This window comes from Scardinius erythrophthalmus, assembly GCF_964197995.2.
Source record: "Scardinius erythrophthalmus genome assembly, chromosome: 21".
NCBI lineage: Eukaryota > Metazoa > Chordata > Actinopteri > Cypriniformes > Leuciscidae > Scardinius > Scardinius erythrophthalmus.
In genome coordinates, this window is record NC_138241.1 from 4049809 (window position 1) to 4070350 (window position 20542).

The window sequence follows — 20542 nt, forward strand, 5'->3', positions numbered from 1 at the left end:
TTTAAAGTTTTTATTTATTAAATGTGTTAAAGTATAAAACACTAAGTTCTTTAGAAAAGAATGCAGTGAGATTAAAACATTTTAATATACAATTTATATATATATATATATATATATATATATATATATATATATATATATATATATATATGAAATCAATTTTTTTCATACCATCATTATTTCATTTGCAATGCTTCATGGGAGGATTAGAACCTTTTTCACCTTGAAAAATTGTTTTTGTTGCTTTAAATCAGTTTATAATGTTGTGATTCTTCTCAGAGCAGGTTTGGTTTGTTACTTAGAAAACAAACTTTGAATCATTATATTTAATGCCTGTGAAGACAGTGAATTGTGAAAAATATAGTATAATCCATGTGTGTAGCCATGTGTGATTTAAATGTTTAACGGTGATTTTTGAAACTTTTTAATGCACTTATTCAGCAATGCCATTAAAACCTTTAAATTCTGTTCTGAGTGATTTCTAATAAGTGACTTATGAATGATACATATATAAATCAAAACCAGGTTGAAAAGGGTGAAATGTTTAACAAAACCAAATTGCATCGTTTGTATCATTTTCAAATACTTCTTTGCCTCAAATTAAAGTTTATAATATACAGTACAATGATACATCTATTTGTTTTATGGCTTGTAACTCTTTTTGTAAATCTGGGAAAAGTACCTCTGAAACCCAGACCACGATTGACATTCTTACAGCAGTATTTTGTGATTTGTTCTGTAGGAGAAGATAATTTCACAGCAAGCGCATGGACGACACGAGCTGGCGGTCAGCCGGAGCAATAATGACAGGGATAATGCCAAGCGCTGTGTGGACATATGGCTAAAAATGCCAGGTCTGTAATGTTCGGTAACTCCAACTGATACGAGTGTGTGTGTGTGTGTTTGGTTCTGGTGCTCATGTTGTCTGTGTTGCTCAGGACTGCAGCCCGGCAGCATTAACTCCTGCTCCCTGTGGAGACGCAGATCGGCTCCTGGTCCAGCGAGGGTTTCTCCTCAAACCTGCCCGGTCATCAACTGCGGCAGAGTCTACGACAACATGCCTTTGCTGGAGGGGCATCTGAAACGGTTGCTCAGATTTCTGATATTTACATATAAAAGTTTGCTTGCAACGCCAAGGTCATGGGTTCGATTCCCAGGGAAAGCAAGAACTGACAGGGTCCCCGTGGATCCTTAAAAAGTCTTAAAAGGTCTTAAATTAGATTTTTTAAATTTAAGGCTTAAAAAGTCTTATTTTTACTTATGAAAGGTCTTAAATTTTAGATGACACTTTGACTTAGACTTATCTAAATGCTTTCGAAATTAAAACTATCTAATTAGCGTAGGCCTACGTATTATTTTTTTAATTCTATCTTTGTGGATTTGCTTGTTTACGTGACAATTCGCGTCACTTACGGGCATATTAGCCTACGTCTGTCTCCTGCACGCGAGAGGAGAGAAGAAAACGAGTAAATGTCTGTTCATTCTTTATGTGCTTAGGAGTGTGCCATATTTTCTATGAACTATGATGATATTGTAATCATTGTTTTAACTACTGGATGTACGAGGCACTGCGAGTGCAAGCTGACATAGAATATAAAAAATATGAATATTATCTTCATGAGTCTGCTGTCAACAACAGGCCTAAACCAGCCAGGGTACCAGTACAAAAACACAATCTGTAAAATATCATATAATTATTATCAACAAAACTTTGAGAATATCGTATCGTAATATTGCGCACCCCTAATGTGCGGTATTAATTTTGATTTCTTCAGGTCTTAAAATGGTCTTAAAAAGCCTTAAATTTGACTTTAAAAATTGTGCAGCTACCCTGACTGATAAGAATGTAAATGTGTTCCTTGAAATACAATGGAAGTCGCTTTGGATAAAAGCGTCTGCCAAATGCATAAGTGTTAATTTTGATTTTGATACTTTTGTTGGCAGCTTTGATCATTCACCCTGTGACCCCACGATCACCCTGAAAGGCAGCCCGTCTTCTGTCTACGCATGTGTGGCCTGTGGACGCCACTTCAGCTCTAAAGAGTCATGGACGGAGCACCTGGAGTCGAAGGTTTTCATTTTCATTAATATTATCAGCTTTCAGGATTTTATTGATGTTAAAGTGATCTTTTTTTTTTTCCTAATAATTTTTTTCAAAGATAACATGTTATTGCATCTATGTAGATTTGAAAATCATGCTTTCCCCCATGATTTTGGCTTATATACACCACTGAGCGACTTACAACTTCCTTGTAAGGTAGCTAAACATGTATCATCATCATCTCTGCTCAGTGAACGTTACATTGCACACATACCTCTAAGCAAAATATATCTCTCCCAGCTCTCTGCTCAGCACACATGTACAACATACTCTGACTTCACAAAATACATTATGAAATTATGAAAATGAATAAAGAAAAGTAATACTAAAAAATAACATTAAACAGTAAAATTTTAGTCTTCAATCTACTTAAACTAAATATGTTTAATAGTGTTCTTTTTTTAAACATTGTTAACGCCATTTATTCAGTGATAACATCATAACGGTTTCATTTTGCTCTGTGTGATTTCTGAAAACTGACATTCTGTATGGATAATTTAATTATCAACAACCATACTGACATGATCTTCACAATAGATAATGCTTTACAGTGAACTCTGTTAGAGAGCTTCAGATGGCCGTTTATCTGTGCAATGAAATCCCTTACTCTCCTGTTGAGGAATGCAATTGCAATCATACAACATTTCAAATCCCTCAGTCTTGCCATCTCTGAAAAGCCGAGCCGATGTTGATTCTTGTTTTATTACAAGCTCTGCCTCGTTGTCTTTTCTCCAGCAGACTCCTCTTTTCTCCTCTGTTTAGCGCTTGTTTAAAACAAGGTTGGAGATTTAGCGGCTTAATGTCAACCTTTCTCTCGTTGTGACAACTAACCTCTGACACACACACACACACACACACACACACACACACACACACACACACACACACACATACACACACACACACACACACACACAACTAACACCCGACCTCCCACACCAGACACGCGGCTAATCAATACATATTGATTATTTGGTATTTATTTGGTGTTAATTTTGAACAAAAAAGTTACATAGTGTAGCGGTAAAGTTGGCATGAAAGGGAAGTTTTGCTAATCTTTTCTTCCCTATTGTGATGTACATCCGAGTGATACACTTTTTTTTCAATGAGGAAAAAAAAAGTAGGGCGGGGCTTGATTTTGTCTGTGGCGATTTGATTGGATGGTTGTGGTTTGCTATTGGTGGATCTCATGTGAGTGACTGGTTGCCCCGCCCTCATCATCAGAGATGAGATGCTGCAAGAGGGAGGGGAAGTTATTTTAATTCAAGATTACGAAGCACATGAATTTAACAAAATGATGTGCATGGATAAATCATTTATAATACATAATAAATATTCCAAAAAAAATAAGAATCGTAAATTTTGATTTCATGTTGACTATTGTTTGTATCATGTTAGCGCTACAAGTTAAATATCACCCATGATTTAAACAGTGAACGTTGAGGACTAATGTGCATTTGTTCACATGTGTTCTTCTGATGCAGTCTGAGCTGTGTTTGTGCACATGAGAAATGCTTGAGAAAATCAAAGAATGCATAGCCGCAACAAAACAAAAAAAATCGCTAAGACCAGAAATGATCAGAGATTATCTTAAATGATCTTGGACATATGTGACACTGGATCACAAAACCAGTCACAAGTCGCACGGGTATATTTGTGGCAATAGCCAACAATACATTGTATGGGTCAAAATTATTGATTTTTCTTTTATGCCAAAAATCATCAGGATATTAAATAAAGATCATGTTCCATGAAGATATTTTGTAAATATCCTACCATAAATATATAAAACATTTATTTTTGTGAGTGAATGCAGCACAATAGCCAACATAAATGAACAACTTTAAAGGAGATTTTCTCAATGTTTAGATTTTTTTGCACCCTCAGATTCCAGATCTTCATATAGTCGTATCTCGGACAAATATTATCCTATCCTAACAGCCATACATCACTGGAAAGCTTATGGAATGGAAACTTAGCTTATTTATAAAGCTTATAAATCTCAATTTCAAAATATTGACCCATGTGACTGGTTTTGTGGTCCAGGGTCACAAATGTGTTGTTTAATATTTTTACTTAATTGTCTTTATAGTGGAAATGATATGAGAAGTGGCATAAAGTTTGCTGTGTCTCTTGTGCTTGATGTCATCTGTAGGTGTCCTCCTCTGACGCTAATGGCCACAGCCGTTCCCAGACCTTTCAGCTGATCGTGTGCTTTGCATGTCCTGCCTGTTACCTCCTCTTCAACATCAGGGACGAATGCCTTCAGCACATGTCTGCAAAAAACCACTTCACTCAGTCCATCTTTCTCTGTGGTGTGTGTGCTCTTCAACAATCAAGTCAAAACTACACATGCATCATGACAGGACAGTAAACAAATGGACTGGATGACACAGCTAAAAAAATACATCTTGACATATTTGTCCTGTATCTTTGATCAATTCCTGTTTGTTCAGAAATATCAGCATTCAGCTTTCTGATCAAGTTGTATCATTAATCTATTTATTTATTTGAACATTTTGCATTTCATGTTTTTGTCTTCCAGAAGCAAAACCGTCAGCCGTGCCCGTGCCAGTTCCTCGGTACGCCAAGAACCGTTTAATCGCTCTATGTAAGGATATCAGCTTCAACGTCAAGTGCACAGTCTGCTCTAAGGTGCTCGCCTCGCATATGGAGGCCAGAGCACACTTCAAGTGAGTTTATATTGGTGTTTTCTTGGATTAAAAGTGCCCTGTTATGCTATTTTATTCTCCTACAATAGGTTTACATGCATCCAAGGTCAAAAAGCTGTTAGCTGTTATAATCAGTGTTGGGCAAGTTACTTAAAAAAAGTAATTAGTTATAGTTACTAGTTACTTCTCACAAAAAGTAACTGCGTTAGTAACTGAATTACATCATTACAAAAGTAACTAATTACCGGGTAAAGTAACTATTGCGTTACTTTAAAAAAAAAAAAAAAAGTGTAAATATAAGAAATTTCTTGGATACCCCAATATGAAATGTTAAATGAATTAAATAGACACTAAATAGAACATGCTTCTTAAGAAATGTACCAAAAATAAATAAATTGTCATAGAAAATATAGCCTTCTTACACATACACTAGTGCATATCATTAAAATGATAAAACTCACACACCTTTACAATTGGTAGACTGTATTGCCTACTTGAAGTATTTTCTTCCTCACAATATTAAGTTTAACAAAAAGTGCTCTCAATATAATACTGAACAATGTACCAACATAAATAATAATAATAAAATATAATCTTTTGGGGCTTTATTTTTATAACCTACAGAGAACGTCATCATCAGAGGTTAGCCAAATTCTAGTCGTGTTAACAACCGGTCAAACAAATAGCCATGTTTGAACGTTCCCTGCAGGTTATTTTGGAGTTTATGTTAGGCTAAACTAATTAAAACATTGCATATGATACCAATATGCTACAGAGATTATTCTAATGCTGAAATGTGTAATTTATTTATAAAGTAAAGTATTCAAGTATTTATGCTCGTTGTTCGGACACATTCGGTCTCTGTCGCGCACTGTCGAGCGCGTTCTCGGACACACTCGGTCTCTCTCGCGCACTGTCGAGCGCTTTCTCGGGCACACTCGGTCTCTCTCGCGCACTGTCGAGCGCTTTCTCGGACACACTCGGTCTCTCTCGCGCACTGTCGAGCGCTTTCTCGGACACACTCGGTCTCTCTCGCGCACTGTCGAGCGCTTTCTCAGACACACTCGGTCTCTCTCGCGCACTGTCGAGCGCTTTCTCGGGCACACTCGGTCTCTCTCGCGCACTGTCGAGCGCGTTCTCGGACACACTCGGTCTCTCTCGCGCACTGTCGAGCGCTTTCTCGGACACACTCGGTCTCTCTCGCGCACTGTCGAGCGCTTTCTCGGGCACACTCGGTCTCTCTCGCGCACTGTCGAGCGCTTTCTCAGACACACTCGGTCTCTCTCGCGCACTGTCGAGCGCTTTCTCGGGCACACTCGGTCTCTCTCGCGCACTGTCGAGCGCTTTCTCGGGCACACTCGGTCTCTCTCGCGCACTGTCGAGCGCTTTCTCGGGCACACTCGGTCTCTCTCGCGCACTGTCGAGCGCGTTCTCGGACACACTCGGTCTCTCTCGCGCACTGTCGAGCGCTTTCTCGGGCACACTCGGTCTCTCTCGCGCACTGTCGAGCGCTTTCTCAGACACACTCGGTCTCTCTCGCGCACTGTCGAGCGCTTTCTCGGGCACACTCGGTCTCTCTCGCGCACTGTCGAGCGCTTTCTCAGACACACTCGGTCTCTCTCGCGCACTGTCGAGCGCTTTCTCGGACACACTCGGTCTCTCTCGCGCACTGTCGAGCGCTTTCTCGGATAACGGTCTCTCTCGCGCACTGTCGAGCGCGCTGGCTTAGAGAGAGTCTACTCGGATGAAAACCGCTTCAGTGAGCTCAATTATAGTAACGCCGCATTTTTATTGACAGTAACGGCAACGGCGTTGTAACGGAGGAAACAGTAATTAGTTTGATTACTCGTTACTGACAAAAATAACGCCGTTAGTAACGCCGTTTATTTATAACGCCGTTATTCCCATCACTGGTTATAATGTGCACGGATCCACTCTTGGAAAATCTACCGGAAATACTAGACCATCCGGGGACTTCTGCCATACTCTCTTCAACATACTATGCTTTGGGACACACTTATTTTAATCTCACACACTGTTTAGGATGGATAGTATGGACATTGAGACGCAGGGTGTGTCTTTCTTGCAATGCATTTCATCTCAGAATTTAAGGGGGAATATCAACGTCAGTGTCAAAAAAGCAATGAAATCAAATTCAGGTGAAAAAGAGAGTGAGAAGTCTAATCAGTATAAACTTAATGGTAGAGTCAAGAATATAAATTGAACGAATAAATCAGGACTTTTTCCTATCATACTACTTTTACAGTTTCTGTAGGATCCATACTGTGCACACTATGCACATTTAACCATGCACTATTCCATTACAAAACAAACCGTATCCAGCAGAGCAGACTGTGAAGAATAGTGTATATCCCGTTGTTAGATTGTGCAGATTGTGCTTAAAGGAGTAGTTCACTTCAAAATTAAAATTTCCTGATGATTTACTCTCCCCCACGTCATCCAAGATGTTCATGTCTGTCTTTCTTCAGTCGAAAAGAAACAGTGTTAATTTTGACAGCAAATTTTGATTTAGTTTTAGTCATAGTCTTTTGACTAAAATGCCATTTAGTTTTAGTCTAGTTTTAGTCAACGAAATACAATAAGATTTTAGTCGACTAAATCTACAGTAGATTTAGTCGACTAAAATATAATGGGTTTAAATTTAAATGCATTTATTTAGAATTTCTCTAAAATTTCCAAACCCATATACTCCCGGAGAAAACATATTAACCTGCTAATATGAATGATTTTAAAGTTTGAACGTGCAATACAGATACAGATTTAACCATTGTAACTTAAAATTTAGATTTAACTATTGTAAAATATCTTAAAATGAAATAAAACCACTTTTCCTAAAGTAGAACACAGTCTTCTTTTCAATGAATGATATATTAATTCTTTATAACTACTTGCATACATCATTCTCTATTCTTTCAAGCAGACATATTTATTTGTATGAATTAAATATAATTAATCCTTATTAAAGCTATTAATGAGCAGTGAATGCTTTTCTCTTTTTCTTTTGTTGCTTGATCAATATTGTTGTGAACTTAGAATCGAAAGACCAGGAGACTTGGTTGTTTCTTCAGCAGGATTCTTTGAGAACTCGAGCTGTCGTTAGCTGCAGTCACCAAGTCTGACGTGAATGTTCTCTTACAGTTTATATACATTTAGGGGCAGAAACCAAAAAGACTTTTAGACTGTTTTAGACTGAGAGCATTGCCCACCCTAATCCACTCAGCATATCTATTCAAACACTGTGACCCGAGTACAGGACTTGCTGGGCTTTCTTGCTAAAACACAAACTCCAAGAGTTTCAGTAAAACAGGACTGACCAGAGTCGTTTGCTAGAAAACTCTGATAATCATAATTTATACCTAACCTTAACATGCTAAATTCAATGTAAACCTAAATTAAACATTTTTATAAATCTGGATTCCCACAATATTAAGGACACACATCAGGTTTATTACCCACTGTCACTTTAAGACATCGGATCATGTCCAATGACATGCGGATCCAATACACTGATGCACATGCGATACACTCACAACTGTTTAAGACATAACCGACATAATTTACATGAATACTCTCCAAAACGAACATTTAGACAATGTTGTGTGTATTTGTCCTTTCAGAAACGAAAGAGAGCTCAATTCTGTACTCGCGCGCTGTATAGGTGTCTATGTGAATGGCTGCACGCTTCGTGTCGGGTGTGCGCGCACAGAAAACCGTACCGAATAGAGCTCTTTTTTGCATTGTCACTTTTATTCAGATCCACATGTCTGCTCTACTCATTCTCCCAGACGTTTACATGTTTTAACGTTTTATGAGACATGCAGCGCATGCCAACTCGTGTGCCGCTGGGTAGATCAGCACGTCACAGAACAATTGTGCGCATCTACCACAAATGCAGGACATCAGACCGGATCGCTTCCCAAATCGTCACTATCTAACATTTTCGTCTAGTTTTTATTCGTTGATGAAAATGTCAATAGATTTTCGTCATAGTTTTTGTCATTCAAAATTAGTTTTTATTTAGTTATCGTCTCGTTTTCGTCTGTGAAAAAATGTCGTTGACGAAATTAACACTGAAAAGAAATTAAGGTTTTTGAGGAAAACATTCCAGGATGTTTCTCCATATAGTGTCTTCAATGGGGTCCAACGGGTTGAAGGTCCAAATGTGAGTTTCAGTGCAGCTTCAAAGTCTCGACACGATCCAGCCGAGGAATAGGAGTCTTATCTAGACAAACCATCAGTCATTTTATAAAAAAAATAAACATTTAACCAAACTTTTTAACCAAAAATGCTCGTCTTGCACTAGTTGTGATGCGCCACACATTACGTAATCACGTTGAAAGGTCAAGCGTGACATAGGCGGAAGTACTGACCTAGTGTTTACAAAGCAAACGTGCAAAGACTAAACCAAACGCCATTTACAAAAAAAGGTAAAACATCGATGTCGGACGATTTTTGAAGTTGGAGGAGAAAATGAGATGGACTTTTTCTCCCTACTCTACAGTTTCCGCTTACGTGATGCGTGACCTTTCCAGGGTGATTACATAATGCGTGAAGTCGTGGACGTGCAAGACGAGCATTTGTGGTTAAAATGTATATAAATGTTTTTTTTTTGAAAATTAGCAATGGTTTGTCTAGATAAGACTCTTATTCCTCGGCTGGATCGTGTCGAGACTTTGAAGCTGCACTGAAACTCACATTTGGACCTTCAACCCGTTGGACCCCATTGAAGACACTATATGGAGAAACATCCTGGAGTGATTTACTCAAAAACCTTCATTTCTTTTCGACTGAAGAAAGACAGACATGAACATCTTGGATGATGAGAGTAAATCATCAGGAAATTTTAACTCTGAAGTGAATCCTTTAAGTGCACCTTTGCATCGTTGAGATCCAGGTTTTGTTGTGCACTAACAGCTCTATGCTTCTTGTTTTGTTTCCCAGTGTGCAGTGCAGACATGGCTGCGCTATTGCCATTGCCGATCAAAGCGTGGCTGACGTCATGAGGAAGATGGCAGTGATGGGTCAATGCTCCTCATGCCTCAAGCCTTTTCTTAGCGTGGCTCAGATGGAGGAGCACAAAGAGCTCATGAAACACGAGGTGGAGAGAGTCGGCAGCATGACCAGAGCCCTTCTTTACTACAGCAACTACTGCGAAATCAGGAACGCTCAGAAGAGCACGGCATGCGGAGCCACAGAAAACGATTCAAATGGGCCTTTAGCCAAGCGAAAAAGGCCAGCTAGCTTAGATTCCCAAGCCAAACCAGGAAAACGGTTACAGCTCGCCTGGTTCTGTGAATGCGGTCTACGCTTCACAGAGGAGGAAACTGCAAGAAAACACATCCAAGCGGCAAATCAGATCTTCCACAAATGCGCCGTCTGTGGAAAGTTAATGGGAGAGTCGTCAATAGCGCGCTTGCATATGAGCCGGTTCCACGGTGGCGCTCATTTATCCAACTTTCTTTTCCACTGCAGAAAGTGCAAAGTGGAAATGCCAAGGATGGAAGACATCATGGCTCATATTGGTGTGAGCCATAGAGGACACAACTATTACCAAGAAAGAGAAGACGCGTTAGACGACCGTGTCTCGTCTAGCATGTCCCCTAAACCGTCGACAAGTGCGGAAACCAAAATCCTCAGGCCTGTAAGTTCCTCTCGCGTCTCTCCTCCGAAAGTCGAGTCTTGGCTCTGTCGAATGTGTGAGGATCTCTTCGACTCTGAGGCGTCGGTGCGAACACACTGCGGGGATTTGAGCAGCCATAGTTTCCAGCGGTTCGCTTGTGGCCACTGTCCGCAGAAGTTTTTTAAAGAGTCCACTTTGCGACGCCATTGTGCCAACGAACACGGCGGCGACATCGTCCTCCGCTACTTCTGTGGACTCTGCGAAAGCATGCTGTACGACACCGAGAGCGAGTTTCAGGAGCACTACGACAGCCTGCACAGCCACGATTACTACCGCTTGGAAACTGCTGGGAATAATCCGCAGGCCAACGCTGCTGAGAGTCCCACAGCGGGTACGAGTCCTTCCCAACTTTGTCCTTGCATGGGCTCTGAGAAAAGCAAAGAGGAAAGGAAAGAGATTTTCACAAAGTGCATGAAACAGTTGGCCGTCGAAAATAAATGCAGATACTGCTGCCGCCAGTGCGACAAAAGCACGCCGGCCTACGCGGAGATGAAGACTCACATCCTCCTGCAACACAAGAGCCAGGGCAGCGAGAAGCGGTTTGATGTTCTGTGCACCGCTTGCTCACAGAGCCTCAAAGATGTGCCCAGTTTCCATTCACACTACCATGAGCATCACTGCCAGTCAGAGCCTTGCGCTTGTTCCCGACCCAACGCCACAGACGATAAACCCGCCTCTGCCGGCAGTGTTATAAACGCTGAGGAGATCTTCCCTCTGAGTAATGGTGAGGTTTATGGAGTATCAAGTTACTGGCTTAAAGGATTAGTTCTCTAATTTCCTGATGATTTACTCTCGTCATCCAAGATGTTCATGTCTGTCTTTCTTCAGTCGAAAAGAAATGAAGGTTTTTGAGGAAAACGTTCCAGGATGTTTCTCCATATAGTGTCTTCAATGGGGTCCAACGGGTCGAAGGTCCAGATGTGAGTTTCAGTGCAGCTTCAAAGTCTCGACACGATCCAGCCGAGGAATAAGAGTCTTATCTAGACAAACCAGCGGACATTTTATAAAATAGATATACTTTTTAACCACAAATGCTCATCTTGCACGTCCACGACTTCATGCATTACGTAATCAAGTCGAAAGTTCACACGTGACGTAGGTGGAAGTACCGACCTCGTTTTACAAAGCCAATGTGCAAAGACTAAGTCAAACGGCATGTACAATTTTTTTTTATTTTTTTTTATAAAACGTAAAACTGATGTCGGATGATTTTGAAGTTGGAGTAGAAAATGAGACACAGGTTACCGCGTCACCTTTCCAACGTGATTACGTAATGCATGAAGTCGTGGACGTGCAAGATGAGCATTTGTGGTTAAAAAGTATATCTATTTTATAAAATGTCCGCTGGTTTGTCTAGATAAGACTCCTATTCCTCGGCTGGATCGTGTCGAGACTTTGAAGCTGCACTGAAACTCACATCTGGACCTTCGACCCGTTGGACCCCATTGAAGACACTATATGGAGAAACATCCTGGAACGTTTTCCTCGAAAACCTTAATTTCTTTTCAACTGAAGAAATAAAGACTGAACATCTTGGATGACGAGAGTAAATCATCAGGAAATTTTAATTCTGAAGTGAACTAAGCCAATAGAGCGCTGTAGTGATGACATTTTTTAGGCCAACCCGTAGGTTCGCATCACCATGATTCCCTCGACAAAAAGGCTTAAGTTTAGTAAACGAACAACACTGCTGTCACATGACTTCAACATCACCATTACTAAGCTCTTTCAGGTTTTTTTTTTTTTTTTTTACATTTTTCCTGAAAGTTTAGTTGGAATAGTGTTAGCAACCTTTTTCAAGACAAGTAAAAGCTTTTTAAAAAAAATCACTTGGGGTCATTACTGATGTATTTTATATGTGACCTTGGACCACAAAACCAATCACATGGGTCAATTTTTTGAAATTGAGATTTACACATCATCTGAAATCTGAATAAATAAGCTTTCCATTGTTGAATGGTTTGTTAGGATAGGACCATATTTGAAGATCTGGAATCTGAGGGTGCAATACAATCAAAACACTGAGAGAATCTCCTTTAAAGTTGTTCATTTATGTTGGCGATTGTGCTGCATTCACTCACAAAAATACATGTTTTATATATTTACGGTAGGAAATTTACTAAATATCTTCATGGAACATGATCTTTACTTAATATCCTAATGATTTTTGGCATAAAAGAAAAATCGATAATTTTGACCCATTCAGTGTATTGTTGGCTATTGCCACAGATATACCCGTGCGACTCGTGACTGATTTTGTGATCCAGGGTCATTATTATGATGATATCTTGAGCTTGTGTTCACCACAGACCTTATTTCAGGCAAACACCCTAATAATCCATTGACTTAAAGATGATGGAGCCGGAAGTGTCTGGGTTTTGGCCTACAAAAATACATCATCCCTGCAGCACAGCATTGAGTTATAGATCAGTTATACCAGTCTGGACAAATTTGACTTTCTCATGATTTGTAAAAGAACGCTTCCTCATGAAGAACTGTTGTGTGCAATCACAGTAAAAAAAAAAAGTGTTTTGTTTTTGTTGTTTTTCAGTGGAGGAGTTTGAAGATGTGAAGAAAGCCGTTACCTCAAGTGCTCTTGATGTTAAAAATGAAGTGTGCGTTTCGCAGGATTTTGAAGATGAAGGTAGGTCTTCACCTTTCTCTTCCCTGGTTTTTCAGAGAATATTAATATTTCATTTTAGATTTGCACTGTTCATTTGATCTTAGTACTGTTGCAATGAACACATGACCAATGTTTATTTCTCCTTAGATACATTTAATCATGACATGAAACTGGCTATGGCCTTGAGTGCGGAAGAGGCCATGAAATCAAAAGAGTTAGATATTGGTGGGTCATCATGATGATCATGAGTCTTGACGCATCTTTCTGGCACTAAAGATGTGCTGTTTGTGAACCGTGTGGAGGCGGTACTGTGTTTCTGTAGTGTTGAGAGTTCACTGTTCATGCATTAATCAGATGTTTATTTTGCCCAGCTTTGCATGCATGAAGAGTATTATCATTGTGGGTATGTTTAATTTTTCTGGAACTCCGTCTCAGTGTGATATTTACTGTAATAGATGGTATTTTAGGAGGGTCTGAGGAGCACACGTATATAGTGCTGGGTTTGGGTGTAACCACACAGATGTTGAACATTGTGTCACTGCATCTGTCATCATGTTAGTATGAGGAATCACTGGCTGGATGAATTATAAATCTGCGTACAATTTGATCTATACATTGTAACAATATACAAAAACAATATAACTGATTTTTTTTTTTCATTTTCTCATTTTGCAGAGATGGAAGAAGCGTTGAAAAGAAGCTTACAGGAGTTTTGATAAGGAGAGAGAAACGGATTTGTTTCCCATGTCGTCCATGCACTGTAGCCATTAAACATGTATTTCTTTTCTTTCTGTGTTTTTCTTTTAAGTTCAAATAAAGGAAAGTAATTAAAATGGCGTTTGCCTGTTCCTGCCTGAGCAATATCTTATTGTGTTCTGGTTATTGTCTTTTCTCTGATGTCATCTTGACTCTTGACCCTAAAACGGATCCCACCCTCTGAAATCCCAGAGGTGAACTCCTACACTCATGTCTGAAGGAGTGAATTACCAAGGGCATTTCCAGCCCATGTTTGGAGATGTTACTCAAGAGCGCTGGAAACCGCTAGAAGGTGGTCGACAGCGCGGAGGAGTCGGTTCAGTTCAGAGAATCGATTCTGTTGGGCGATTCATTCCAACAAACGGTTTCGAATTGAACTAAGCGACTCTTTTGAATCATCACAAAAAAATTTCCGCGTGAGTCATTTCGTTTGAGTTGACGGTTTAAGATTTTGTTGATTTTTGTATTTTATTACTGTTTAAGCGTTATTTAAAGATGTCGTACATTACTTTTAATTTATAGAAATTAAGGAGCGCCACTTTGTGTTCTGCAAAAGTGTTACATTTCGTCGCTGGTACTCTCTAATTTGCATCTTTTGTGCCAAATTAATGTTTTACCTGCTCGAAAAAAGACTGCAATGCCTAAATGTCACTTTACAGTTGCACAGTGATTTGCAAACGCTGTGCGAATCGATTCTACTGAATCCGTCTAAGTGAACGATTCACTCGCTGACCGGACATCGCTATATTGCTCGGGTCGGGTGTGTTTCTCTGGTATATATATATGTCCTATAGGTCACTGCACCCGTTAAACATTCATTAACGCGACGAGCAGAAGATATGGCACAAGCTAAAATTAACGCTAAAATGAGCGATAAAGGCAAGTTCACCCGAACCATGTCAATGGCGGACCGGTCCGGACGCTTACTGGAAAATCTGGATCAAATTGAAATGAGGTGAGATTAATGGATATTGACTTTTGGAATCGTTTCAGACGAGATCTAAAATAACCCATGAGGATTTGCTCAAACAACAGTTGTTGATTATTGCCGCAACTTAACAGTAACATTTTTTAAAACATTACAAATGCAACTTTTATAGTAAATATTTCTGTTTTTAACACGTACGTGGAATTGTATAAAAAAATATATGGTTTTGTGGAATGCAAAACAATATCGAGTCCGTCTGTTAACTATAAGATCCCCTCTTCAAATTAAATGTCTTTACTAGTATGTGCTAACATTTAAATACATATTTGACACAATGCACTCATGTTTTCACATTGTAACGTTACTTACAGATATTTTGAAATACCTGCATGTCAATTGACATCTCTAAAGTGTGACTGTTGTCACAAGGGCTGCAGATTTATAAGAATTAAAGTCAAAATTCAACAAACACTTTCTTTTCTAGCAGTGATGTTGTATTGAGTTCAAAAACCTGAGTTAAATTCCAGAATTGCATGGTAAGTATACATGATAAAACCTCGCTATAAAGTGAAGCTGGTTTTGAACTGACTTTGGTGCCTTTTGGACATCATACGATTTAGAAAATCAAGCTCCATTTTTAAAATACATTTTGTGTAATCATGATATAGTGATGTAAAACATTAAAAATATATATATTTTGGTCAAGCTCAGGTAAATGAATCTAACCATTTATTAAACAAAACCAATGAAATGGTAGATCAGAAAAGTCCACTCTGTGAGGGACAAATGAACACTGATTCTGATTTATGGGCACTGTGTTCATTTTCTTTTGTACATCAGATAATAAATTATCAGAATATATACATTTTTTTTCTTTTCAGATACAAATGCCTAAAAGGATTTTCTTGTTCACTTTTTAACGTACATTATCGATACATTTTCACTGTCACTGAATTATTTGTATTTTTATGAAATTATTGTTTAAAAAACTGCTCAACAGGCTGGACAAAGTGGTATACAAAAATGGATGGATGTATGATTTCCAATTTCTCACATACACCCAGTTACAATATTACTTTGGTTTGATTTGGATTTTGATAGGAAACAATATGTTAAACATTACCAAATAACATTAAATACACTATCTCTTCAACTTAACTCTTAAACATAAACTGATTCAACAGGGTGGACATTCTGACCTAAAGTCAGCCACTGTCTGAGCAAAAACAAGCTAACATTGAAGATTTACCAAATTAACAATATCATGGTTTTTAAATTGCAATTTTTGAGGTTAACCACAATGAAATCTGACATAATATTTGTCAGAATAGTTCAGATAATCGAGGATTTCACACACTTGCCTAAAGAAGTGATGACTGATGTCATTTAGCTTTTCCAACTTTCATCAGGAGTCAAAAATAAGAGAGTGGACAATAACTCGTGGGACACACTTAAAACCTTTATTATAATTGTTAAAATAAATGTAATAACTGAAAAAACTCTTTACACTAGAGAGAATCATGACTGATATACACAACAATGTGAAAATTTGGGACAAAAGCATGTATAGTAAGTGTTGTATTTATCATGAAAACGGGATGCTACATAATGGTGGTTCAAAATGCCGTAAAGTGTCTCAGTTATTTACAATTATTTATTTATTTTAATCAACTTCAATATGCTTAGAGGGCAAATGGTGTTATTTATGACAAAGACAGCTTTAAAATTGAAATGGTTCAACATTTTAAGGGTTAGGGTTAGTAATATGTTTTATGTCCCCCAGTGTAAATCCCATAGATCTTGATTTACTGGGGAACATAAAGGCACCGAATCCCAGGAATGATGTTTATATGTGCATGTTTTTCAGTTTGTGTTTGGTAATTGAGAGAGCTGTGTGTGGTGTAATGTGCCGTGTGTGTGTCTCAGGGTGGAGGCTTTCCGCGAGGAAGCCACTGCTATGGAGCAGGAGAGAGAGAGCTTGATCGAGATGATCCAGTCCATACAGAACAGCCAGGAGATGAGGAACATCTGTGACGGTAAAGTGCTAGAGTGCTTCAGCGGCTTCTAACGGATGACGTATCAAAGCTCATGTGACCGTGTGTTTCAGGGGAACGGGAAGAGCTCTCTCTGACCGCCAGCAGACTCATGGGCAGGGCTTTAACTGTGCATGTGTCTGTGGACACCATCAGGAGTGGCCAGCAGGAGGAGGCCTTGAAGAAGGCCATAGCCATGATTGATGAGATCGCTGGTAAACTGCTGGAGGACATGGAGGCGTCTAGAAGAAGACTTCAGGCTCTTCACGCTGCGTGTGTGACCGACGCTCCGCCCGTGCCGGTGGACCAGAAGTTTCAGACCGTCGTGATCAGCTGCGCTCTGGAGGACCAGAAGAAGATCAAGAGGCGTCTCGAGACCCTCATCAGGAACGTGGACAATGCCGAGAAAACCATCAAAGTTATGGATAACCAGACAGTTGATCATTCTAGTCTTGCCAACGGCAAATAAAGTGCATTAGTGCCTGCCCACTTTTTCAATGGCCTTGTTCCGGAACTATTTTTCCCATTCATTTTCCCCATAGGTAAAAAGAAATGTGTTCAGGAGCGTCCCAATAATGGATGTGTTACAACTATTTTTCCCATTCATTTTCCCCATATAAAAAAAAAAAGTGTTCAGGTGCGTTCCAATAATGGATACGTCCCAATAATAGATGCGTTCCAATAATGGATATGTCCCAATAATAGATGCGTTCCAACTATTTTTCCCATTCATTTTCCCCATAGGAAAAAAAAAGTGTTCAGGTGCGTTCCAATAATGGATACGTCCCAATAATAGATGTGTTCCAATAATGGATATGTTCCAATAATAGATGTGTTCCAATAATGGATATGTCCCAATAATAGATGTGTTCCAATAATGGATATGTTCCAACTATTTTTCCCATTAATTTTCCCCATAGGTGAAAAAAAGGCGTTCAGGTGCGTTCCGATAATGGATACGTTCCACACCGTGCGTCCCAATAACGGATGCATTCCAACTATCATTTTTCCCATTGTGTTTAAAAAAGCGTTCTGGTGCTTTCCAATAATGAATGCGTTCAAATAACGGATACGTTCCAATAATATTCAGGTGTGATCCAATAATGACGCATTAAGTTGATTATAAAAATTCACATTGTTGTTGCAGATATAATATAACACAGATAACATTACATAAATATGTTGATTATTAGTCACATTAACCCCTTTAATTAAACCTCTATTTAACCGTTGGTCAATCACAACCGCCAATAGTGCCCGTTGTCGTAGTATAGTAGTATTCGTAGTATTGCTGCTTTGTAGTGTAAAATTGTGTTCACACTGAAAATTCAGAAATACCCAGATGATGAACGTAATAACTGAAAGAACAAAGTGTGGAAAGTTGGACACTCTTTGATCGCTGCGACTGATTGGTGGAATTTTCTGTACAGCATCATGGGTAATGTAGTTTTTTTAACCACAAATTCAGCTGTTAAAAACACGGTTGTTTAAAAAATAAGTTGAAATAATACAGGCCGATGGCTTTAACAAGAGCACATACCGTCGATTAACACCATCATAACTGTGATTATAAGTGATCCTTAAAAATCAGTTATGGGGAAAATGAATGGAGATTTTACTTCCGGAACCAGGTTGAGCGGAATCACGAGCAAAGGAACATGTGCCTTTAACACACACACACACACACACAGAGATATGTAAAGGTGTCATTACATTATTTACCACTGTTGGCCTCTTGGTCACATGCATATTTATTTTTTATTTACTTCTATGCATTTACCTTCATAAACCCTTTGTTATACACATACTTAGTTATACTAAATGAGATGTTTGATATTGACCCATGATGTTCCTAATGTTTTTGGTTTATTAATTAATAAGAATCAATGTGAATTCAGTCAGTGTTCAGAAGTGATTCTGTTCTAACATTCCATCTAAAGCCTCATGAATATGAGCTATTTCTCTGGCGCGCGCGTGTGTGTGTGTGTGTGTGTGTGTGTGTGTGTGTGGGGGGGGGGGGGGTTATGGGTTGTGTTCCTGCTCGTTCTCTACATTCTAATTAGAGCGTTCGGCTCGCTGGAATCTCACATTTGAGCGTCAGGTTTGATTCTCTCCAGCGCAGAGTGAAACGGGCCAGTGCAGTGTGTGTGTGTGTGTGTGTGTGTGTGTGTGTGTGTGTGTGTGTGTGTCTATGGTGTGTGTGCAGCTGGAGGAAACACATAGATATATGAGGGAACATTACAGCTAGAGTCAAACTGCCTGAGATGCTTCTTGATTTTAGATTTGTAATCGCTTTAATGGCTATCAGGGAGCGTTTAGCCTACACAACAGCATTTTCAACTTAAAATGGGAAACTTTCTGTGTTTTGGACGTTCGTTTACACAACAACTGTGTTTTGTGGGCATGAAAACGCGAACTTTTGAAAACGGGGTTTAAAGTGCAGGTTTTTGAAAACCATGCTGTTATCACATTACGTGTTCAGGCGCTTAGTGTTTCGTCGCCATCTACTGGCCTGACAGCAGAATACACAGATTTGAGTGTCAGCTGGGATTGTTTTGACAGCACTGTCTTCTGTACATGGACAAAGCAAAGCAAACACATTTCCGTTTTTAGTACATCGGTGACGTCTGAACAACCCTTAAAAATGAAAAATAGTATTTTAAAAGATTTAACCATGGTTCGCACCTTTTGACCAATGCATCGCAATGACATTTTCAGTAGTTGTTGGGCCATTCCACCGAATGGGTGACATTTGCTTGTTGTAACTCTTAAAAATTAAACTTAATTTTTTGATTTTTTTCAACACTGAATCTAATACTCAAATATTTACCTATTCAAAATGTGTATTGGTCAATCTCAGGCTACTTTATTTAATTTTTTACAAGGTTTCTAAGCAGAAGATGGATGCATGTTTTCACAGTCCTGTTACCGAAACTCATGTGACATTTAAAAAGCATGTTTAAAAGCATGTCAATTATTCCTTTGTTTTCCCCACAAGAAAGTGTTTATTTTAAAGATATTGTTGGTTATATGTTCAAATAACTGATATTTGTGACAAAAAAATCACTATATTAAGGCAAAGTGTATTTTAATAAAAAACACAAAGCCATTTTTTTCATTTTAAAGAAGGCCGAAGCCTCAAGTTTATAATTTTTTTTTATAATTTAATTTATTAAACAATTGTATAAATGATGGACCAAACAAAACTGATAAAAAAGTGGTTTAACTTTATTTTTTTAGAAAATAAATAAATAATAGTAACAGGACTGAACACTTGGTAACAGGAATGAACTATTTCATAACAGGAATGAGGAACAGGTAACAGGAATGAGTGTCCATATGTGTGTGCACGAGAGAGAGTGTACATGACTGTGTGTGCATTAGATTTCTATGTTGAAGTGATGTACTATATGCTAGTAGTACTTCACAGCAAATGAGGTGGAAAGAGAAATAATATTTACAGTATTAAATCATCAAAACACAGGACTCTACTCACTCCTGTTACGTTAACTCACTCCTGTTATTTTTTCATATAAGTAACAGGACTGAAAGTAACAGGATTGAGTTTTTAAGCAAAAAGTTCTCAAATACATGACATATGGCCACATAGCATACATGCTAATAGCATGAGGACACTGAGCAAATTCTAGTAACTTAACAAAAGTTAATATCTTTAAAATAAACAAATACATTCTAAGAAATTATTTAGGTAACAGGATAGTATGTTG

General features: G+C 38.7%; 2 protein-coding genes across 7 annotated transcripts in view; both read left to right on the forward strand.

Moving 5' to 3' along the window:
• Window positions 1-13933, forward strand: part of znf451 (zinc finger protein 451) — a 20322-nt gene extending 6389 nt beyond the window's left edge. For 3 of the 6 annotated variants that reach the window (XM_081351472.1, XM_081351471.1, XM_081351473.1), the window contains exons 5-14: window positions 743-854; window positions 939-1086; window positions 1945-2071; window positions 4257-4416; window positions 4647-4794; window positions 9736-11198; window positions 13026-13118; window positions 13245-13322; window positions 13469-13500; window positions 13773-13933. In XM_081351472.1, the coding sequence (XP_081207598.1) occupies window positions 743-854; window positions 939-1086; window positions 1945-2071; window positions 4257-4416; window positions 4647-4794; window positions 9736-11198; window positions 13026-13118; window positions 13245-13322; window positions 13469-13482 (2343 nt within the window). In that variant the 3' untranslated portion in view covers window positions 13483-13500; window positions 13773-13933. The remainder of the gene's footprint in view (window positions 1-742; window positions 855-938; window positions 1087-1944; window positions 2072-4256; window positions 4417-4646; window positions 4795-9735; window positions 11199-13025; window positions 13119-13244; window positions 13323-13468; window positions 13501-13772) is intronic. The other 3 variants (XM_081351469.1, XM_081351468.1, XM_081351470.1) reach the window with 1 other exon arrangement.
• Window positions 13934-14102: 169 nt separating this feature from the next.
• On the forward strand, window positions 14103-18711 carry bag2 (BCL2 associated athanogene 2). The gene is made up of 3 exons (XM_081350282.1): window positions 14103-14808; window positions 16708-16817; window positions 16889-18711. The coding sequence occupies exons 1-3, from the start codon at window positions 14693-14695 to the stop codon at window positions 17281-17283; spliced, it is 621 nt and encodes a 206-aa protein (XP_081206408.1). The 5' UTR covers window positions 14103-14692; the 3' UTR covers window positions 17284-18711.
• The last annotated feature ends 1831 nt before the right edge of the window (window positions 18712-20542 follow it).